This window comes from Daphnia pulicaria, chromosome 9 (genome assembly GCF_021234035.1).
Source record: "Daphnia pulicaria isolate SC F1-1A chromosome 9, SC_F0-13Bv2, whole genome shotgun sequence".
Classification (NCBI taxonomy): Eukaryota; Metazoa; Arthropoda; class Branchiopoda; order Diplostraca; family Daphniidae; genus Daphnia; species Daphnia pulicaria.
Window position 1 is genome coordinate 1,234,516 of NC_060921.1, and position 19,838 is coordinate 1,254,353.

At 41.7% G+C, this 19,838-nt stretch overlaps 3 protein-coding genes and 1 long non-coding RNA gene across 22 annotated transcripts; 2 read left to right on the forward strand and 2 right to left on the reverse strand.

The window, feature by feature from the left end:
* Positions 1–42: 42 nt before the first annotated feature.
* Positions 43–8,922, forward strand: LOC124312927 (sodium-dependent serotonin transporter-like). Of its 14 annotated transcripts, XM_046777502.1 has the most exons (24): positions 43–579; positions 701–899; positions 982–1,191; positions 1,250–1,375; positions 1,444–1,565; positions 1,628–1,716; positions 1,838–1,940; positions 2,047–2,199; positions 2,273–2,893; positions 2,957–3,006; positions 3,161–3,619; positions 3,895–4,394; positions 4,502–4,519; positions 4,602–4,736; positions 4,823–5,033; positions 5,110–5,248; positions 6,272–6,406; positions 6,916–7,019; positions 7,279–7,403; positions 7,474–7,572; positions 7,642–7,787; positions 7,853–8,053; positions 8,116–8,283; positions 8,361–8,922. In XM_046777502.1, exons 12-24 carry the CDS (start codon positions 3,929–3,931, stop codon positions 8,493–8,495), a joined length of 2,082 nt encoding a protein of 693 aa, XP_046633458.1. In that variant the 5' UTR covers positions 43–579; positions 701–899; positions 982–1,191; positions 1,250–1,375; positions 1,444–1,565; positions 1,628–1,716; positions 1,838–1,940; positions 2,047–2,199; positions 2,273–2,893; positions 2,957–3,006; positions 3,161–3,619; positions 3,895–3,928; the 3' UTR covers positions 8,496–8,922. The 14 variants fall into 14 exon arrangements, with proteins under 14 accessions (XP_046633458.1, XP_046633457.1, XP_046633461.1 ...); XM_046777501.1 differs by lacking the exon at positions 1,628–1,716 and having other exon boundaries at positions 43–600; positions 1,444–1,598; XM_046777505.1 differs by lacking the exon at positions 1,628–1,716 and having other exon boundaries at positions 1,444–1,598; positions 2,016–2,199.
* Positions 8,923–9,673: 751 nt separating this feature from the next.
* On the forward strand, positions 9,674–12,615 carry LOC124313620. 3 transcript variants are annotated; one of them, XR_006910895.1, is made up of 5 exons: positions 9,674–10,134; positions 10,652–10,777; positions 10,992–11,111; positions 11,277–12,342; positions 12,414–12,615. It is a non-coding gene; the product is annotated as an uncharacterized LOC124313620 (long non-coding RNA). The 3 variants fall into 3 exon arrangements; XR_006910894.1 differs by having other exon boundaries at positions 9,675–10,134; positions 10,955–11,111; XR_006910896.1 differs by lacking the exons at positions 9,674–10,134; positions 10,652–10,777 and adding an exon at positions 10,786–10,890 and having other exon boundaries at positions 10,955–11,111.
* Positions 12,616–13,389: 774 nt separating this feature from the next.
* Positions 13,390–15,789, reverse strand: LOC124313017. Of its 2 annotated transcripts, XM_046777681.1 has the most exons (5): positions 15,327–15,789; positions 15,044–15,225; positions 14,813–14,973; positions 14,411–14,756; positions 13,390–14,341 (listed from the first exon to the last, which is right to left on the reverse strand). In XM_046777681.1, exons 1-5 carry the CDS (start codon positions 15,433–15,435, stop codon positions 13,655–13,657), a joined length of 1,485 nt encoding a protein of 494 aa, XP_046633637.1. In that variant the 5' UTR covers positions 15,436–15,789; the 3' UTR covers positions 13,390–13,654. The 2 variants fall into 2 exon arrangements, with proteins under 2 accessions (XP_046633637.1, XP_046633636.1); XM_046777680.1 differs by having other exon boundaries at positions 13,390–14,756.
* A 79-nt stretch (positions 15,790–15,868) lies between these two features.
* LOC124313337 (heat shock protein beta-1-like) lies at positions 15,869–19,744 on the reverse strand. 3 transcript variants are annotated; one of them, XM_046778218.1, is made up of 5 exons: positions 19,622–19,744; positions 17,412–17,645; positions 16,982–17,098; positions 16,524–16,794; positions 15,869–16,432 (listed from the first exon to the last, which is right to left on the reverse strand). In XM_046778218.1, exons 2-5 carry the CDS (start codon positions 17,627–17,629, stop codon positions 16,355–16,357), a joined length of 684 nt encoding a protein of 227 aa, XP_046634174.1. In that variant the 5' UTR covers positions 17,630–17,645; positions 19,622–19,744; the 3' UTR covers positions 15,869–16,354. The 3 variants fall into 3 exon arrangements, with proteins under 3 accessions (XP_046634174.1, XP_046634173.1, XP_046634175.1); XM_046778217.1 differs by lacking the exon at positions 19,622–19,744 and adding an exon at positions 18,195–18,386; XM_046778219.1 differs by lacking the exons at positions 16,982–17,098; positions 19,622–19,744 and adding an exon at positions 18,195–18,386.
* Between the last annotated feature and the right edge of the window lie 94 nt (positions 19,745–19,838).

A 19,838-nucleotide genomic window follows, 5' to 3' on the forward strand; every position in this document is an offset into this window, starting at 1 on the left:
TGACTCTATGAACACTAGAGGGACTCTTGTTGTTCTCGTGTGAAGTCGTTTTCGTATTGCCGGTTAAACCCGCTACTGCTTTCAAAAACTTAGCGAGAAATTCTTTTAAATCTCTCTTTTATTTAGTGTTTCTTGACAAAACAATCGAGTCTATACAGGACTACAGGTTCTCTTCACTATTAGAAGCAATACTGCATCATCATTTCGTTTACATCATTCAGATTTCAGAGGCTCATTTAGCACAAACAGTCAATTTTACCGACTAGCTAATTTAAGCTCTTTTGACCAATGTTATCGTAAGCACTCGTAAGTGGGAACTATGATTTCTTATTTCATTACGGTTTGTCAACCCCACTTAAGAATCACCATGTTCACATCTGAACTTGACAAACTGTGCACTTCAACGGAAGGTCAACTAAACACCAAAATTCAAGGGGCAATTCATTTCAATTAAGGTGGTTGCAAAAATAAATCAAAATTTCTTATGACAGCCAAGTGCCTCATGTAAGAGAAGTAGCAACAAACCCAGCAAATTGAATTGTAACCCTCTTTCAGTATTATAATGCCGCCAAGCATCAGGTATCAACACCTATTTCCAATGTAAATTCATCCGCTCACAGGATGGTTTTGTTCAAGTAGCAATTGTGTGTATGTAATAATATTAATAACTGATATCTTTCATTCCCATTTGTTTGAACAGACTCGTCTGAAAAAAATTAGGTTGCGGCCTCGTAATTAGACACGATATCCGTTATTGGGCTGGCGCCAGTTTTTAATCACTTCTTCACAATGGACGTCGTAGACAACTCAAGCATAGTATACACATACAAATGCACTGTTCATACAACATCCTTTTGAGGTCCATTTATTTCTCATGGTACTGTTCTGTTCGTGTTTAGGTAAAACCAAATATTCAAATTAAGTAATTAACCATTTACTGTTTCATCATTACTAAACTGTTGTTATTTTGCTTTACCACAGTTGGGATTGCCAATGAGATTCTCAGTTTTGGCACGTCCATTACGATTGTCAAAATAATTAAACTAAGCATGTTACCGTAAAATATGCCTTTAAGTCCTATTGTTGTCATTTGGAAAAGGCCAAATTCTAGGGCTGACCCATCCACACTGTTTCTGTAAAAAAATTTGCCATGGTCCCGGCTTCATCTTAAGATTTAAACCAAACTCAGCGGTAATAGAAAATCTTTTAATTAATGTATCGAAACTAAACTGTTTCTCGGATTTGTTAGATCACATCGTCCTGAAAAAAAGCAGAATAAGAAAGCTAAAATAAGATTTATGCTAGAGATTCTGCTATGGAGGAAGAACAGAGAATGCTCGTTAATCGTCCAGTCTAAGACGAGACACAAAGAAAAGTATCCCTTTGCCTTTTTTATTCTTTCGACAAGTATTTTTAATCTGTTGGTGTATGTTTGTTAATTAGGTGAAGAAACAGAGAGAAGCTCGGCCGTCCGTGTCGTGATTATCGAGTCGTGCTGAAGCTATCAAAGAAGGTGTCGAGAAGAGGAGGAGGTGAAGGCGGGGCAGAGGTCGACGAGGGAGGAGGTACTGATGATGATCCTGACTTTCGCCATGTCGGTATTGTATATCTCCCTCTTGTCTGTTAGTGTTTCTGTCCCCGTGTGTTTTCAATCGATGAAACTCGTCACGGAGAGAATTGACAAACGGAATATATACTCTCAACTTCCGACTATCGGTGGGACCGGTCTCTTCCGCGTCGCTTATTAACGAAAAACTTAAACTGATACTTTTTTAAGTCTTATTTCAGTTTCCGTGTCGATTTTTAAGTGGTTTCGTTTTCTTTTCAACACATTCAGGTTCAATGGAAGTTATCCCCTTTATCTGATAGCAATTTTCGATTATCCTCATCCCATTTTGATTCGAAGGCCTCATGTATCGGCGATATCTTCCGTTAAAATTGTGAGTAACTTGATGAGATGTTTTATCATTTCTTACGGTTCAATTACCACCTAATTGATTTGCTTTAAACAATAGTCGTCCGTTCCTTGTTCTAAATTTTTCACAGTTATCCAGTACTACCCGAAGAGAGCTGTCGATGATTCCACCTTTTTTTATTGATGACAGATGGTGATAGCTCGACGATCGTGATCCGCCCGTTGTCTTTTATGCCAGTGTCGTGCTTTTGTTATAATGGCGCCAATTGATCGGGACCAGCAGAGTATACGCCAAAGCGAAAGAATTCTCTTTTGTTATTTTTATTTTTATTTAGTTTCCTTTTGTTTTTGTTTCAGGGTAGAACAAACGCCATCAACCCACCCCGAACATTCTGCATTGTTCGCCTGCTCGACTCACTTTTGTTGAATGTTCTAGCGCGATATAGTAAGTCTCGTCTGTCACGCCGAGTCCGTCGATCGCTCCATCTTCTCCGTCCGGGCCGGGTGGCTCTCACTCGGCGCTGTTTCTCTCTCACGTTCCATTCTAATTGAATGCAAATCGTGAGGTCAGTCTTTATGGACATTGGCGGGGGAGGGTGGCTGGCCACAGAGCCCAAAGTCCAATCTAGACGATCGGCGTCCGGCGAGGAGGAGGATGTCGGTCCCGATGATGTAGTGCCCCTCCCAACTGACTGGCGGGGGGAGAGAGTGCCTAGATACGATCCAACTGCTCTGCCCCAAACTCCCTATCCTCATGTGTCAGCGCCATTAGCATATCAAGATGGAGGAATACAATCAAGAGCCCCCGCGCCGGGTTGAGAAAAAGAAGACCCTCACTCGGCCGCCGGAAGAAAAAAGAGTCGCTAAAAGTCAAACAACGGAGGTGGCGCTCTATGGGATATAGAGCTCTCTATAAGCGGCAGATAAACGCTCTATAGAGTCCCGCAGGAGCCCAGAAGATATATACACACACCAAACGTAAGTTTAAATATTGCCAAGCATCAGGTTGATTAAATTTCTTCCAACATCACATTTTTCTAGACTTGGCGTTTTCATCGCCGCTGGTTATCCGGATTAGAAAGCTCGGAATGGTAAGAATAGGTGTGTGATTGAGGCCCGGTTTTTATTGTCCAAACAATAGGTCTAACAAGTTAGTAGTCTCTCAGGTTGTTGATTGCCAGTTAAAAAAGATGTTTTGATGCCATATAGCATTCGTCTATGGATGATTTGTTTTCTCATTGTTAGCGAAAGGAGATGTGTCCGAGTTGAGCGTCGAAGAGGAGAGCGCCGGCGTGGAAAACGGAAAGAAAAGAGGCTCGAAAAGAAAAGGGTGGGACCGAAACTCACGGGGCAAACTCTTTTGACTCATCGGCGGCCCGGCCTCTCTCTCTTTATATATTTTCTTGTCTTGTAGTATATATGCTCTCTATGGAGGAGAGAGAGAGAGACTGGGCTATACAGACTCTTCTTTGGTGCACCCCCCCCATACACACACACACAGTTGTTTGCTATCGCGATGGCTACGCTCTCATGTCGAGTTGATCGTCGATGATTCGTTTCCCGCCACTCTGCCGGATCGGTCGCCTATCCTCACCTCCTTTGTGTGCTCCTGATTCATCCCGCTTCTCCCGTTCCAGGCATCTCTAAATATCCACCACCATGCATTTGGTTCAGAGCAACTTCGTCTAGTTCATCCAGCGCATGGTAAGTTTGTTTGTTTTTGGCGACGAAAAATTGAACTCGAAATTTTTAATTTGGTTATGTATTGAAACTTGTGATTCGATTGGACGTTCCACAGCAGGACGTTCTTAATCAATTAAGTTGATTGGCCGTTTTGGCAGCATCTGTGGATTCCCCCTTTTTGAAATGGCTTGTTGATTGTACGAGCTTCTTCTTTTATTATTATTAAAAGGGACAAAAATAAAAGAAAGAAAGAACAACAACAACAGCTTTTTAAAAAAACAAATACGAACTAAAAGGTTTTGGGTCCCGCACACTCACGAAGCGATCCCGATGCTCCCGGAGAAGGCGAGCGCTAGCAACGGGACGGTAGCAGTAGCGGTGGAGGGCAGCGGCAGCCAAAAGCGGATCCAGTGCGGAAATAGCCCCTCGTTGTCGTCGACGTCGCCATCGGCTGAGAGTCTTCTGAAACAGCAGCAGCAGCAGCCGGACAAGATGGCGAAAGAGACCAACCTGTCCGGCAAGGTTTCCGGCTTAGCGGCGGCGGCCGACGATCAGCACGAACCCATTCTACTCAATCACCATCCCGACGAGCAGCAGGACGAAGACAAGGCGCAAATCGTTTTCTTCCTCTCGGAGACTACGGCGGTGAGCGCCGGAAGCCACCGGCCGGATGCGCCCAACGAGGACTCACCAGCCCTGCAGGAACGCGAAACCTGGGCCAAGAAAGCCGAATTCCTTCTGGCCGTCATTGGCTTTGCGGTCGATCTTGGCAACGTCTGGCGATTCCCTTACATCTGTACGCATTATTAATATCCATTATCTCTTTTCAATCAAAATTAATCCTCGCAGTAATTAATTGACAAAATTGAACTTTCCTTTTCTTTCTGCTCCACCCCACCCCAGGCTACAAAAACGGAGGAGGTAAACTTGACCGCTGATTGAATAATTCCGTGAATGAAAATTAAATCGATCCTTCGACGGTGTTATTTTTCTTTTTGTACAGGTGCGTTCCTCATTCCATATGTCGTCATGATGGTCTTTGGCGGTCTGCCGCTATTCTACATGGAGCTGGCCCTGGGACAGTTTCACCGCAGCGGCTGCCTAACTCTCTGGAAGCGCATCTGCCCGGCCCTGAAAGGTACAAATCATTGTCGTTTTGTTTTATTTTTAAAGTTTGATTTAACAAAAAACACGCGTCACTTGACTTGTGTACACAACACGCAGGAGTGGGCTACGCCATTTGCATCATCGATTTCTACATGGGCATGTACTATAATACCATCATCGGCTGGGCCGTCTACTATTTTGTGGCTTCGTTCACGTCCGAGTTGCCCTGGACGTCGTGCGACCACCCGTGGAACACCAACAGTTGCGCACTTGTCGGACCCGTCGATAACGGCACGTTCGTCCGAAGTCCCGCCCAGGAATACTTTGAGTACGATTTATTCTCGCCCACTCATTTACCAATTTAAAAAGATATTATTTACCATTATTATTCCTAAAACTATTAGGCGGAACGTCTTGGAGAATTACCGGTCGGACGGGATGGACGATCTCGGAGCAATCAAATGGTCGCTGGCCCTGTGCGTCTTTGCCGTCTTTGTCCTCGTCTACTTCTCACTGTGGAAGGGAGTCCGATCGACTGGCAAAGTAATTACATTTTTTCTTACGTCTTCTCTCTCTCTCATTCGCCCCACCCCGGTTTGAAATGTTTCGATGGGTATAAGAGCAGCAGCTGCATCATCGCAACATCACTTGGGGGGTCTATATGTATCTATGATACTCTCTCCATACGTGTATTTGATCTGATTGGGCTACTCAAACTCTTTTTCTCTCAACTCTTTCCGGATTCCTCTTCCGCTTGTTATTGCATCGATCCCTCCATCTTCCGCTCTCCCCACCCACCCTTTCTTGTCTTATCTATCTGCCTCAAAGTAATATCTATAGATTCAATCTATCTGGTACTACTATATACTTCTTCTTCTTCTTCTTCGCCAACCCAAACTCATTTGCCAGAGTACCATACAGTCGAATCTATTTCTTTCCTTTTTCCGAATTGTTTTTTCTTTCTCCGGCTTGACCGACTCGCCGCTTGTATTTATTTGGTTTCGAAAAACAAATGGAGCCGGAGTTAAAAAGGATCGCGCAGACTCGCTAATGCAATCGGCGGATGAAACGCGGCTGCATTGTGTATTGCCCCTTTGCGATTGCAGCAGTGGCGGTGCTGGTGCTGGTCCGTTGTTGAGTCTCACAACAGTTGGGCCTCCTGTTCCTTGTGTATTCGATTATTTTGGCACTCTGAGCTGCGACGCTGCCGACGCTCAGCCTGATTGGAATAATATCGTCTTTAGAGTGTGTTTGTTAAGCCACTCGACACTCACAGACTATCACCCTCGAGTTGCTCTGCTTCTCGACATATTGAATAGGGTCTAGATTGAGCGACTTGATGCCTGTTTGAGAGCCCCAGTCAGAGAAACGATGAGGGCCCCCCCCCCCCCCGTGATTTTTGCTCCTGGGAAGGAGAATTGGAATAGATCCACTCGAAAAATCGTTTCATCCGTGTATAACAACACACTCCCATCGCGCATGATTATGATATTCGTTTTCCGATATTCTAATAATAATAATAACTCTCTTGTCTTTTATGTGCGCTTGCCTCTTTTGCCTATGTAGGCCGTTTGGATCACGGCCGTCGCTCCTTATATTGTCCTCATCATCCTCCTCTTCCGCGGCGCATCGCTGCCAGGCGCCGGTGATGGCATCCGCTACTTCCTCACGCCCCAGTGGAGTAAACTGGCTGAAACAAAGGTTCGCGGCCCCCATCTGATTTTCATTATTATTTTTGTTTAAAATATTAATAATAATTTTGAATCTTGCGCGCAATGAAGTCAAATTCTCCGTTGAGAATCCTGAGAGTTTCTTGTGCCGCCTACAGCAATTTTTTAATTTCAATTGAAGTGTATTTATTAGATTTTGTTTCCTCCGTTATACAGCCAAAAATAACGGAATGCATAAAGCTTCCTAGATAATTAATTGCTTTAGATCCTTCAACGCGCTCCGGCGGGATAAAATCGATTGGGGAAAAAAAATCTATCCACGATAGGTGCTGCTAAAACTTGTGGCAAAATTCAGTTACAGTTATAATTCGGTTTTCACACACGTAATGGGTTTCCCCCGGGGTTTCGAAATAACGCTGGATTTCGCACATGTTTTAATTTGTCAAGTTTGACGGATTTTTTAATATTCCGGCCTCTTATTTTTATTCAATTGAATATTGATTTCTTTCCATATTTTTTTTTATCGATGCGGTGTGACAGGTTTGGACCGATGCGGCGTCACAAGTATTTTTCTCACTGGGACCTGGTTTCGGCACCCTATTGGCCCTCTCCAGTTACAACAAGTTCCACAACAATTGCTTCTAGTGAGTCACTCCCGTCTCTCTCTCTTCTCCTTCCTCATTCTACGCTCTAATCTTCTCCCTTATTGTCCGAATCGAGTCCTCGATCGATGACTAAACGACCACTTGAATGGGGAACCCCTTTTCATACGAGTTTTCTCTTCAACGTCGTATAGACTCTGCCAATCATCAGTCGACAAAAGCCCTAATAATCCTCTCGACTAAACTTATTTTTTCTTCTCTCTCTCTTGGCCCGTGTGTATATGTGTATATACTCGCGTAGTGACGCCTTGTTGACGAGCTCCATCAACTTGGCCACCAGCTTACTGGCCGGCTTTGTCATCTTCGCCGTGCTCGGTTACATGGCCGAAATTAGAAACGTTTCGATCGATCAACTTGGACTGGAAGGTTTGCTTGATTTAATTCATCAAATTTGTTGAGATTTCTAAAATTTGGATATTTCGAAATTGTTGAATAGGTCCTGGATTAGTTTTCGTCGTTTATCCGGAAGCAATAGCGACGATGGCCGGATCGACATTTTGGTCGATGATATTCTTTTTCCTATTGATTACGCTTGGTAAATAGATTCACGACTATTAAAAATAAGAAATCATTCTAATTTTTATGTTTTTTAATTTTTCGAAAGGATTGGATAGCACTTTTGGTGGATTAGAGGCCATGATCACGGGACTGTGCGATGAGTATCCCGTCTTACTGGGCCGCCGGAGGGAACTATTTGTCGGGATATTACTCGTTTTCATCTACCTCTGTGCTCTCCCGACCACAACTTATGTAAAGACCAACTCAAATGTCATTTCATTTTAGAGTACAATCTCAATTTTTTAACGTTGGCGCAGGGTGGAATGTATTTGGTCGATTTATTGAATGTCTACGGCCCTGGCATAGCCATCCTCTTCTTAGTGTTTGTGGAGGCTATGGGCGTGAGCTGGTGTTACGGTACCCAGAGGTTCTCCGACGACATTGAGTCTATGCTCGGCTTCCAACCGGGACCCTTTTGGAAAATCACTTGGGCTTACGTCAGCCCCATCTTTATTCTGGTAGACTATTACAACATTCAATGAAATAAATCAAATCTTAATAAATTCTCATTGGTGTCTAGCTAATTTTCATCTGCACATTGATCGATCCGGTCCCGCTGGACACACAAGATTACACCTACCCGGCTTGGTCCATCAAAGTCGGTTGGGTACTCACAGCCATCCCGCTGTCTTGCATCCCCATTTACATGATCTACAAATTTATCATCACCAAAGGAACTTTCGTGCAGGTGAGACAAATCTTTCTTTTTTATTTCTTTTTCACTGCACAAATATCTGACGATTGGCGTATCCTGTGAATGCGCAGCGATTGGTGAAAATGTTTACACCGGAAGACACGAGCGATCCTCGAAACTTGTCGCAGATGACTCTGACGGCCCGCGATGCCGTCGCGCCCAGCACCGTCAGTCATCACTCCACTTCCTATGGCACTCAAGTCTGAATGAGAAACCAAACCAGCCCCCCCAACATTACATTTCAATTATAAAATCACCCTTCATTTGTTTTTTTCTAATAACTGTCCAGCTTTTTTTTTTGTACGAAAACTTAAATTCATTAGAAATGTTCGTGTCGATAGAAGCAATAGTGTAGGGTAAATATCATTTGTTATCATCGATGTGTGTCTCCTCTAGCTGTTTTATAAGACCCCCCGTCGTTTCATTGATTGTTATCGTTATTATTATTATAAAAAAAGGATAATGACTAGCATTTCGTGATTGTTTAACCATGGAGAAAGTTCCAGTAAGCAACAGCCAGCTTAAAGGGACTTTTCGTTTCCTTTCTTTTGTATGCTCCTCTTTATTCTAGACACCAATTCCGTAAATAAACATGCGAGAGTCGGATTGTAATAAATCATCTCACATTTCTCAGCGACATCCGCACAGACTAATGGCCAACAGCTGCTTTGTGAGCTTATTCAGATTTCAGCCTCATCCTCTCAATAAAACATGCACCAGAGACATTATCTGCGTCATCCACTTACAACATGAATGCGGAAGCGCTGCAAGACAGATGTCAACATTTCCAGCGCACTTGTTTTTAAACGTATACAGTAATTCTAATGGGGTTGACAAGAAACAGACGAATAATCAAATCAGATTTAGTCCGACGTTGGCAAACTGGCGTTCAGAGTTAAATTCATATTGGCAGGTTTGCAGTTGCCAGCTGCTAGCTAGCTCGTGTAAATTTCATTTCTTCCCATCCGGATTGCGCATGTTTAAAATAATATACAAGTATCAAGACGCAAGTTACGAGTGACTTCGTATTCATACACACACTAAAGCTTGCCTCCCTTATTTATTCGAATAAATTTATGGAATGTTGCAAAGTGAACATTGTTATTCAAGATTACACGCATATGGCACTGAAAATTCAACAGCTTCACATATAATAAGGTATAGACAAGATACAAAATGCTTAAAAAGGGATAAAATCCGGATGTAAGAAAATGTCAAAATTCCAGATGGCATCCACTGAATGTGATGAAGGTTTCAAGCTTTGGATCGATGGTACTACTCGTAATAATGAGATAATGTCTTAAATCCAAAAAGTTTTTATAACAAGTGGCATGACAATTTTTTTTTTTTTTATTTTCTTATAATTTTTTAATATGTCCTTTTACTCATAATGTCGTAATGAAAATTTAAAAAAATAGTGAATTTGGTCAATTTGCCATGCGGATATCAACGCCAAGCGGATTAGTTCCGTAAAGGACTCGAGAAAATTTAGTCTGCTTTCGCCATCAAAATATTATTGCAAAAATACTGAGAGGTTCGTGGTGGAGCATCGTGTAAAACCCTTTTCAAGTGTCTTTTCATCAAGCAACTGTGCATAGGCTTTGGCAAAGTAATGAGAATTAGAATAATACAAAGAGTCTAATATATTGTGCAGATATCAGAGAACCACATATGAAGTGAACATTGTTCAAGGATGCATAGCAGATTCGGACTGCAAAATTTGGACTTCGATCATCCTTTGAAAATGGAAAACACCACTGTTTTGGTACTGTGTTGCTCCCCCACTCCTTCCCAGATGTTGGAACCTTTTTATTTATGATCGGTATCTCAATTCAGATACACTTGGTAAGAGCAGTTCATGCATCAGTCAGTTCGAATATTGTTGTTGTTAAACTTAGGATGTTATTAAATAGAAATGATCAGACTTAGTTTCCATCTTTTATGCTGGTTTAGCCAACAGAATTTCAGTAGGAATGCCCAAGTTGCAACATTGAAATGAAGAAATCCATAACAAAATGAAGAAAGCAGACAAGATGGCATGGCTGTCTTTCTGGGTATAGATAGAATTAAAAAAAAATTTAATACTTCTCTTTTATTGTTCTTCATTTCTCATTATTCTGTTTAACGTGTTTGGGAAGGGCATTGATTGCTTCACCCCATGCACTTCTGTTAATTCTGATATGATTGGGTGAAATTCATATTGATGATAGATACTTGGGGTCTTTTCCTTAATTTGCTAGGGAAGACTTATTAACATTTTTCAACTTTCTCGGTTCATGTTATCTCTTGGACATGTATTTTGAGTTGTGTCATTTTTTTAAATATTAATTCATAGCTTTTCTTTCTCCATTTTGTTCCTTAGAATTGAAATTCAGAATGCGTGTACGTTCGATTAATTATTTGACGCTGTCGCCTTCACGGGATCATGAATATCTTGGTTGATTTGAAGACAGCAGCTCAACAGTTGAGGAGCTATTGATTACTTCCGGTACGCTTCCGTAAAATTTTTATTATTATTCTTTTAGGTGGTAATTATAATCATGTAAATAATTCAATCTCAAGAAAATTTCTAGCAGCATTAACATGTTTCAACTTCTTTCTGTATGTTATTTTGCACTCTTTTGACCATTGACATGTGAAATTCCCTTTTTTTTGTTTCTAATAGTAATGTCTCTTTTACATCGTTTGAGACTTATTAATAGTCGGATGACGTTGAGCTGTCTGAAAGTATGGTCCATCCGTTTCTTCCTGAGGGTTTTTTCTATCCAATGCGGCTGGTTTATTAGTTAGCCGCACGACATCTGATCGCAGCATAAATAAAGGTAAGAAGGTGAGCTAAAGTGGCGTGTTTGTTAATTATAGACATTCCATGTCAGGTCGATATTGGATCGGCTACGGCATTTGCTTGATTGCTTCATCAAGTTTATAAAAAATGTCTTTTTAAATGATTTTAAAAATGAGTCATATAATGAGCCATTTCTCTTTAGAACTTTCACGGCCGGTAACTTTCGCCTGAGTATACTCAAGGTATACTGCAGCTGTCAGAAGTATTACATGAAGTAGTCTGTATTACTTCATACGTTAGCTTCAGGTACGTTTACTTTGCACTCTAAACATATTTATCGCATTTCCTGTAAGATAATTTGGATGGTAACTGTCAACAACAAAGTTCACTTGTCAGATTTTTTAAAGTTTGCTTTAAAAATGTTTAATTGTTAAAAGTGTTAAATTTTAAAAGCTGTCTGACAGCCCTATTTTCGAATTGAAGGGTTGTTTTAGAAAAAATGTATTAAACTTTTTCTTAAACAACCCTCGAAAATATGATGTATTTTATTCAGACTTTTTTAGGTGATGTGCTGTCTTTATTTTCATTTTTTATTTTATGAAAAAGAAATGGGCAATTAGTTTATGATAAATTAACAAATTTCAATGATGGTCTAGTACAGCACATATACTCGTCGAATAGATTACACCATTCAAACCGATAGCTTGCGTTACGAAAATAGATTGCACCTATAGGTAGATCTTAGATTTTAGAGCAACAAACTATATCTGAGAATCACAGTCACCTTCTGAATGCTTGAAATTATTAACGCTTCTACGCTGCCTGGTGCCGCGTCCTCAAAAACCGAACAACGGGGTATCCGGCAGGTTCGTGTTGGGTTACTACTGAGGCTTTTTTTCTAAAAACACCCTACACCTGGCAGGTATCTGTTTTCCAAATAAACATCGCAACGAAAAAGTGACATAGAACGGACACTGCATCCGGCTCTCATGCAGGATATGGCGTGTCAACATTTTTTCTCGATGCATTCAACTGTTATAATCAACAGGTTTTTATTGGACTTACGTCAACAAATGATGGATTCACCATTATGACGGTCCTGTCGCAGTTGACTATCCACATCTACAGAATCCACAACGCTAAAAGATGAAGTTACTTTCGTCCTAGTCTGCTGCGAAGTGAAAAGCCTGGAACCAAGGGAACAGTTAAACCTGGAATAAAGGGACAGAGAAGCCTGGAACCAAGGGAGCAGAGAAACCGCCAAATTGGTAGAATTTAAAAATAGAAACGACTAATTTATAAATTATTTGAAAAAATTGTGTTTGAAACTTGAACGAAGAAAATGCCGTAGCCGATCCAAGATCGACCTGACATGGAATGTCTATGATTAACAAACACGTCACTTTAGCACCGTTGTCTACATTAAGAAAGAATCATAACCAAGAGACGTACAGAATCTGGTTGATAACTTAAACTTACATTGTTGTTAGTTGGTGTCAATGAGTAATGAAGATAAATAAAAAGCTGTTGAAGTTGCTGTAGCTTTTCTACCGAAAAAAAATAAATTCAATTAAATGTTCAAGCAAGAACATAGAAGCACGCCCTTACCTTAAATCTTGTGTAGGTGTTCTACTGCTCATTTCTTGTAGCTGTTAAGTAGTCTGAGATGCAGTCAGAATAACTTACATTTAATTGTCCGAACAGCACGGATGAGTATCCAGAAGATGCTGTCGTAGCATCGCCAGTTATTCCCTGAAAATGATTAAATCATTTTTCAAATTAGTAATATTAATTTAAAAAAATAATAATAATAATAATGAAAACGTTTACCACGTGCTTTTAAAATTTGAAATTTGTTCAATTTCTTTTTTTCTTCGTATGTCGGACACCCAGCAAAAGAAACCCATTTTCAAAATCCACAGCCATTAATCACTTAAAATTACCTCAAAGTCGTTGAAAATTATTATCTTTAGATGGGTTCGAAATTATGAACACGAGCAACTAATGTGACAGACTGACAGTGCAGTGACGTGACTCAAGCAGACGACACGAATTTTGTTGATGTCCTGTTCAGTCGCTCAGACGCTCACCAGATGTCAGAAATCACTTTGCAATTCTACACAGGATGATAGACCTCTATTCCGGACTGGATTTTGAAAGTCCCCTTTGCCGGATTCCTTTTCGGAAGCGAAGGGGGATAAGAGCAAGCAACCCATGGCAAATTCTTATCCATCTTGTTAACCACATCCTTTATTTTACCACTGTTATTTAACTTTGAAGAATAAGCGAGAGACGAAGAGCGTTGTCATACCAAACTTGCAATACAATATTTATTCAAAAGAATAGACTGAGAATAGACATTGTTATACACATTAGATTTTTAAAATTCAAAACCTATGTGAAAGATGCGCTCAAAGTCTCGATTGAGCTTGAGCTGTGTCACTTGAGCGCAAATTAAAATTAGTTCAACTAATAATTTCACAAATTCAATTGGAAATTATCTAAAAAGAAAATCATTTCGAACAACAAGAATACGAAAAATTTGGTGTAAGTCCCAGCAGAGTGCCTTTGGTCATCCATTCAGCTATCGGGATAGTAATCCACGTCTAGATCCCAGCGCTGCTCTTCAATCATCCTGTGAAGCTCGGCGATTTCGCTATCGATGACTAATTGACAGCGATAGACTTTCAGGTTCGACAAACGTTTCGAATGATGGATGACGGACCAGAGACTCCTCATGGAAATATTTGAGCAAGATTCCAATTCGAGACTATCGAGATCATGGCCGACGAGACTTTCGGACAAAATGGCATCGCTCATGTTCTGACTGGCCGTTATTTTAATGTGTCTGATGCCGGGCGATGCAGTAAGGGCTGCCAGACAAGAAGCGGGGACGTCGTGGTGGGAATCTTCATTTGATTTGCGATCACGAACGGAGACATTTAATTTGGAAAGAGATTGAATGGTCGTCCTAGTGTTGGTCGTCGTCTCCCTGTAGCTGTGATTGAGTTCCAGAGATAACGAAGTGAGTTGGTGGCAGGAATGGGCGATCCGTTCCAGGTCAACGCGACGAATCCGGCCGATTGACAAGTGCTGCAGGGTCGATCCGTGTTTCGTTAAAATCGAATCGAAACCTACGCGGAAATCCAGCAGAAGCTCAGACCTTGTGTGACTGCCCAGCACGACCCGCAGCTCCCGCAGGCAGTGCAAATGTTCCAGCGCTTGAAGCTCTTCGGCCAGCAGCAGCGACGGACCATCGATGATCACCTGTGTGTCCGGAGATGTAACACAATTAATAGAAGAAGAACGAATCAACTCATTAAAAGTATCACCAACTTGTACGGCCTGGCGGCAGAGCTGGACGGCACCTTGTAAACTGTACAGTCGATATGAACTGTCACTGATCAGCTGATGCAGGGAATAGCTGGGCGGAGTAGTGATGTGCGACGTGCTAGTTCCGGAAGCCAGATCTCGATAAATTTGCCCCAGAGCGTTGATTGTGTTGCGCCATTTGAGGCTGCTCAGTCCTGTACATCGTTCCACAACGGATCGAATGCCACGCTCGTCCACCTGTGTTTGCATGACGTCCAGTAATTGAAGCTTGATCCCGACTGCCGACTCCTGGCACAAATTCGACACACTCCAATTGGTAACGCGCTCGCACAGCGACAGGTCCAATTCCCTGTTTTTAATTTTTAATTCAATTCCGATTAAACGAACAAAACAGAAATAATTTACCTTAAATTCTGACAGTGTTTGATGAGGGTGAGAACTTGTTGATCAGCGCAATTGGTCGAACGGAGACTAATGACTCGAAGGTAATCCAGCGAGGGAACAATGTCAGTCCAGAAAATATCCGGAATGCGAAGGACGTTGGATAAATTAATTCGCAACAAATTCTAAAAGGAAAGAAATAAAAAAACAATTGAAGCAAAAAATCGATAACAAACATTTATATAACTGGTCTACCGGTTTACGTCGACAAATGATACCGAGTGCGATGTCCATGTAATAATCCCAACTGTCGTGCTGATACGGATTGGAAAGGTCAATTCCATTCAAATGGTCCGTTAAAACCAGTTGAAAGTGACTAGCAGATAACCCCGGAATAGTTTTCAAGCGATTGAAAATCTGGCCAGTTAAATCACTGGCTAATAAAATCACAAAAAGGAAGTGTATAATAAAATAAAGTTGATAAGAATTACGCAATTCAGGAAAAAAAGGAGCTATGACGAAATTTGGTTATGTTTACTGAGGCAGTCGAATTGTGGGTAATGATGCAACGCGAACCATTCAATCGAACAGGAGACGGTTTTCAAACATTCCGACACCAGCGTCTGCGGTGACTTTCGTTTCGGCATGTCGGGAGATTAAATATGACACAACACTACTAAAGAAAAAAACGACGATTTACAACATTTGCATATCACACCAAACTGAGCCAAAAGAGCACATTCAATCACCAGCGACGACTAGCACAGAACGTAACAATGAGCCATTCGATTTTGAACTAACGAAAAAGGCGCTCGATTCCTTTTTTTTCCAATTCTTATCCCGTTCCCCCCCACCGGTGTCTCCATTCCCATAGTCACCATTGATTGGCTGACTTGAGTTCGGGATTTCCCCGCTTTTCGTATGCCTGTTTGAGGCTGTTATCTATTTTCTCAGAGTAAGGGAAAAGCCCTAGTCCCTTCCCGGGTATCTACTCCTAAGAAATAAAATAAAAAGAACCGGCGTTGAGGCGGGAGTTATCTTTGTCACGTGTAGAACAAAAAATGGGTCGGTTTTACGGTCTGGTGTGTATGTATTTTTGCGTGTATTGGGCAGTGAAAAATACAAAAAAAAAGAACAAATATCGTCAACAAAAATTTTTATCTCTCTTTTTTTTTTGCAGATGCTGTTTTCTTTTTTTTTAAACACCACCAACACGACAGAATTCTTAAAAAGAGGTGGGCTCCATTTTGTGCAAATGAAGCACGTGCGGCCAAAATAATAAAAAAAAAAAAACGACGAAAGCCAAAGAATTTTTTAAAAAAAGGTGTGTCCATCCAATATTAATTAAAATGTAAACCCCTTCCCCTCCACAAAAATGAGATTCCGGAGATAAATAGATCAAAATTTGTTTTTTTTTCTTTCTTTAAAGCTGCTGTTTGCGACCACGAAAAAGTGTCACATTTTAAAACCAAACAAAAAAGTTTAATAATTATTGAGAATTCTTAACACACAAAAAATTTAAATTTTGAATTTTTGGAGGGGATTCGAGAGAAAACAATTGCGTCATCAATGCTGGGCGATGGGGATCATTTTCTCACCAGAAGCGATGGCCGGTAGAGGGGCTTCAATGGTCAACACTCCGTCCTGTTTGAATCAAAAAGAACCAAAATGGTCAAAACCAAATAACCATAGGCGGCCAACAACATATAAGAACAAAAAGGTGAAAGTGTTTCACCTTAGACAGCGACGAGCGGATCAATTCGGGATTGGTCCCCTTGGGCAACAGGAACTCTCGATTGTATTCTCTGTAGACGGATTTGGTTTCGGACTTTTCCTCGTGTTTGGCGTGCACCAGCAACTTGTTGTCCACCGTTTTGACGACAATTTCTTCGGGCGTATACTGGGCCACGTCGAAACGCAATTTCAATTTCTTCTCTTCGCCGTCCTCTTGAATGAGCGGCGAGTGCAGACCGGTCAACCAATCGGACGCGGGAGCGGCCAAAGCGCTAAACCATTAATCGACGATTTCAATTATTATTATTATTTAAATTAAAAGACGACACGCCAAATGTTAAATCAATGATTAAACGACCAAAAGTCCGACCATGAATAAGCTCCAATAGCGTTGTGGTTATTTTCTGTTTGGTTTTGTTTTAAAAAGAAAAAAGGCCTGAATTAGTAGCGCGTTTTTACCTGTGCAGGTGAGAGGAAGTGCCGGAAGAAAGAGAGGACATTTGAGAAGTCATTTGTTCCTTGACATCGCCGATCCACTTGCGTGCCTCCGACATGTGCATACCCGGCATCATAGAGCTTGTTTGGTTTTTATAGGGTTAAAACATAATTTTGTAAGCCATGGGCAAAAGATAAGACGCGCGTATTATACAACAATTGTTGGAGGTTAAAAAGATTTGATCATTTTCCCAGCGAAGATGTTTTCGTATTAAAAAAAAGAGAAAAGAAAGAAGATGAGAGAGAGAGAATAAAAATGAATAGTTAATAAGTGTTATTCCACAGCCAACGGCCTCTTTGGTGATTTGTGATGTCTAGCGTTTTCTAGAAAAAAACAACCAATTCCCGGAAGACCCACGCGGATGATGGATGATGGTTGGGTTGGGTTCTTTACCTGTTGTTGGTGGTGGCCGAGGTGGTGCTGCTCGAGGTGGACGAGCGTGAAAAGAGCGACGACGACTGCTCGCGATTGAGCAATTCCGAGCGGAACTTGGTCATTTCATCCTCCATTTTGCGCATTTCAGAATCGAAGCGCTCGCGGATCGAGTTGAATTCCGAATCCAGGACGCTGAAATCGCCCAGCTTGACGGGAATAATGTTCTTGCCGGCCATTTTGAATCAAATACACCTGTGCAAACAATCAAACAAATAAAAGGAGGGGTTGGAAAAAAGAAAATTACGTCAGTGTGTAAAGGTAATCAACGGAGGGGCGGTGGCGTCGAATGTCTCTCAAAAGAAGCGAAGAATTAATCCGAGCCGACAACGGGCCCAGCCCCAGCAGGTAAGAAAATACCCGCTGAGTTATCCTGCCTCTTTTTTTAAAAAAGAAAGAAAAACAACACCCAAATGTCTTGCTTCGTCAAGGTTACGTGACCATAAAAGGACTTGAAAAGAGACACGACGGGGAGCAAACACTCGGGGTGGTACCTCATCCCATAGAGTAAACCCCTCGTATTCAAACATCAACAGCACACACAGACAACACACGCAGAGCTAAATGCGTGTAAGCTCATCGGCCATACATACGGAGAGCCATGTCTCTTTTTTTTCTTCAAATGAACCCGTTGCCATGGCAACCAAATAGTTTCCAATCACGCTTGGAAACAAGAAAAAAGAAATAACCCAAGCGATGCAAACATCGCTGAATGAAAATGTGTGATCGCTTGCCAATGTTTACCTGTTGAAATTCGTAAACACGTGTGAAATCAAATGAATAGAAGAAGCTGGAGTAGAGCTCGGGAGTGTTGTGCTGGCGTGAGAGAATCAAAAGGCACTGAATGGACGACTTGGAACGGACGAGAGAGCGAGGGAGAGAGCAACTGATGCACTTTGTTGTTTGGAACTGTCTGGTTGTTAGTCCCGGGAGTTCTTCTCCTTTTTATACATAGAAGACAAATGCGCTGGAAGGGGAGCCTCGGTCTCGGAAATAGCCGGGCGACGCAGCGGGAGTAAGGGGGGGAGGGGTTTATAACACACACACACATAACTGAATAGACGAGAAAAAGCCCGTCTTTGGCGCTGGACCAAAATGAGAGACGCCCTTTTTGTTTTGTTTTTTCGCCTTGGAGCACCAAAACGCTTCATCTTTTTTTCCTTGGGTATTTTTCTCTTCTCGGAGCGTCTAGCAACTTCGATCCAACGGGATTCCAGCCGAGCCGCGAAGTTTTAAACCGGACTTCCCACACGGAACGAAACAACTCGGAAATGAGAAAAAGAAGAAAGAAAGAAAGAAGAAAAGTGTGATGGAGCGGACTTGACTCATCCGGACGATAAAAGACCCCCAAAATTATCGAAATGACTCAATCAAAAAGGAATTTGTGCACATTCGAGAGAAGAAAAATAAAAACAAATTTTAATTAAAAAAAAAAAGGAATTGTAAAATTTCTACTGGACCAATTTGGTGTGTGCCAGTCTCCTTTATTTTTTGTTGTTTCATTCTAATTAGAGAGAGCTGCACTCTTCAACTTGTCACAAAAATAAACTTCTCTCCAGACACAATAACGAACCCCAACATTCCAGACAACGCCCCGACCCGTGTCTACGCAAACACACACACACACACACACGCACCAATTGATTTTTTTCCCGACGAAAAAAAGGCGTTGGTTTGGTAGGAATAATAATAAAAGTTGATCGGCGATGTGGTTGATGGATGCCGCCATGCCTGGCAATCTGGCATCGTGAGAGTCTACACCTAAAAAAGGTGTTGTTCTTGTCATTTCGTATGTAGATTCGAATTCATAAGATGTGACGTCATGACGTGTGGCCAGCCCAAGGGGGGGAAACGTGATGTCATCGTGCCGAAAATAGGTGGACGACGTCAGGGCTTGATACGCAACCGACCAATGGCGAAGCTGATCGATACAGACGCACAGTGAGAGTGTTGGATAGTACAAACGGCATTTTAAAAGATCTAACGGAAAAGGGAGGAGCGAGTTTTTTAGTGGAAACGAATGCCATGTTGAATGGAACCGGTCAGCCACAGCCCTGTGTATTTCTTTCTGGACCAGGAGTCACAGACAAATGCCTGACATTCCCCCCAGAGAGATTCTGCACACAACAGCGAAACGAAATGAAAGTTGACACGCACGAAATCAGCCTCACCTTAAATGGTTGCTCGCCTCGCCAAGTTGGTCGAAAAGATTCGATTGATTAAAAGTCTCAGCAGCGAAAAGACGAACTGACCAAAAAATGTTGTTTACGCACCGTCAATTTGTTGTTCGTTTCTCGTCTGCTGTCAACAGGCGACGTTGCCAATTCTCGCCAGGAATTTGCCCCCATTTCTCTTTCGTTTATTTTGCAATTGTCATTGATTTGTCCT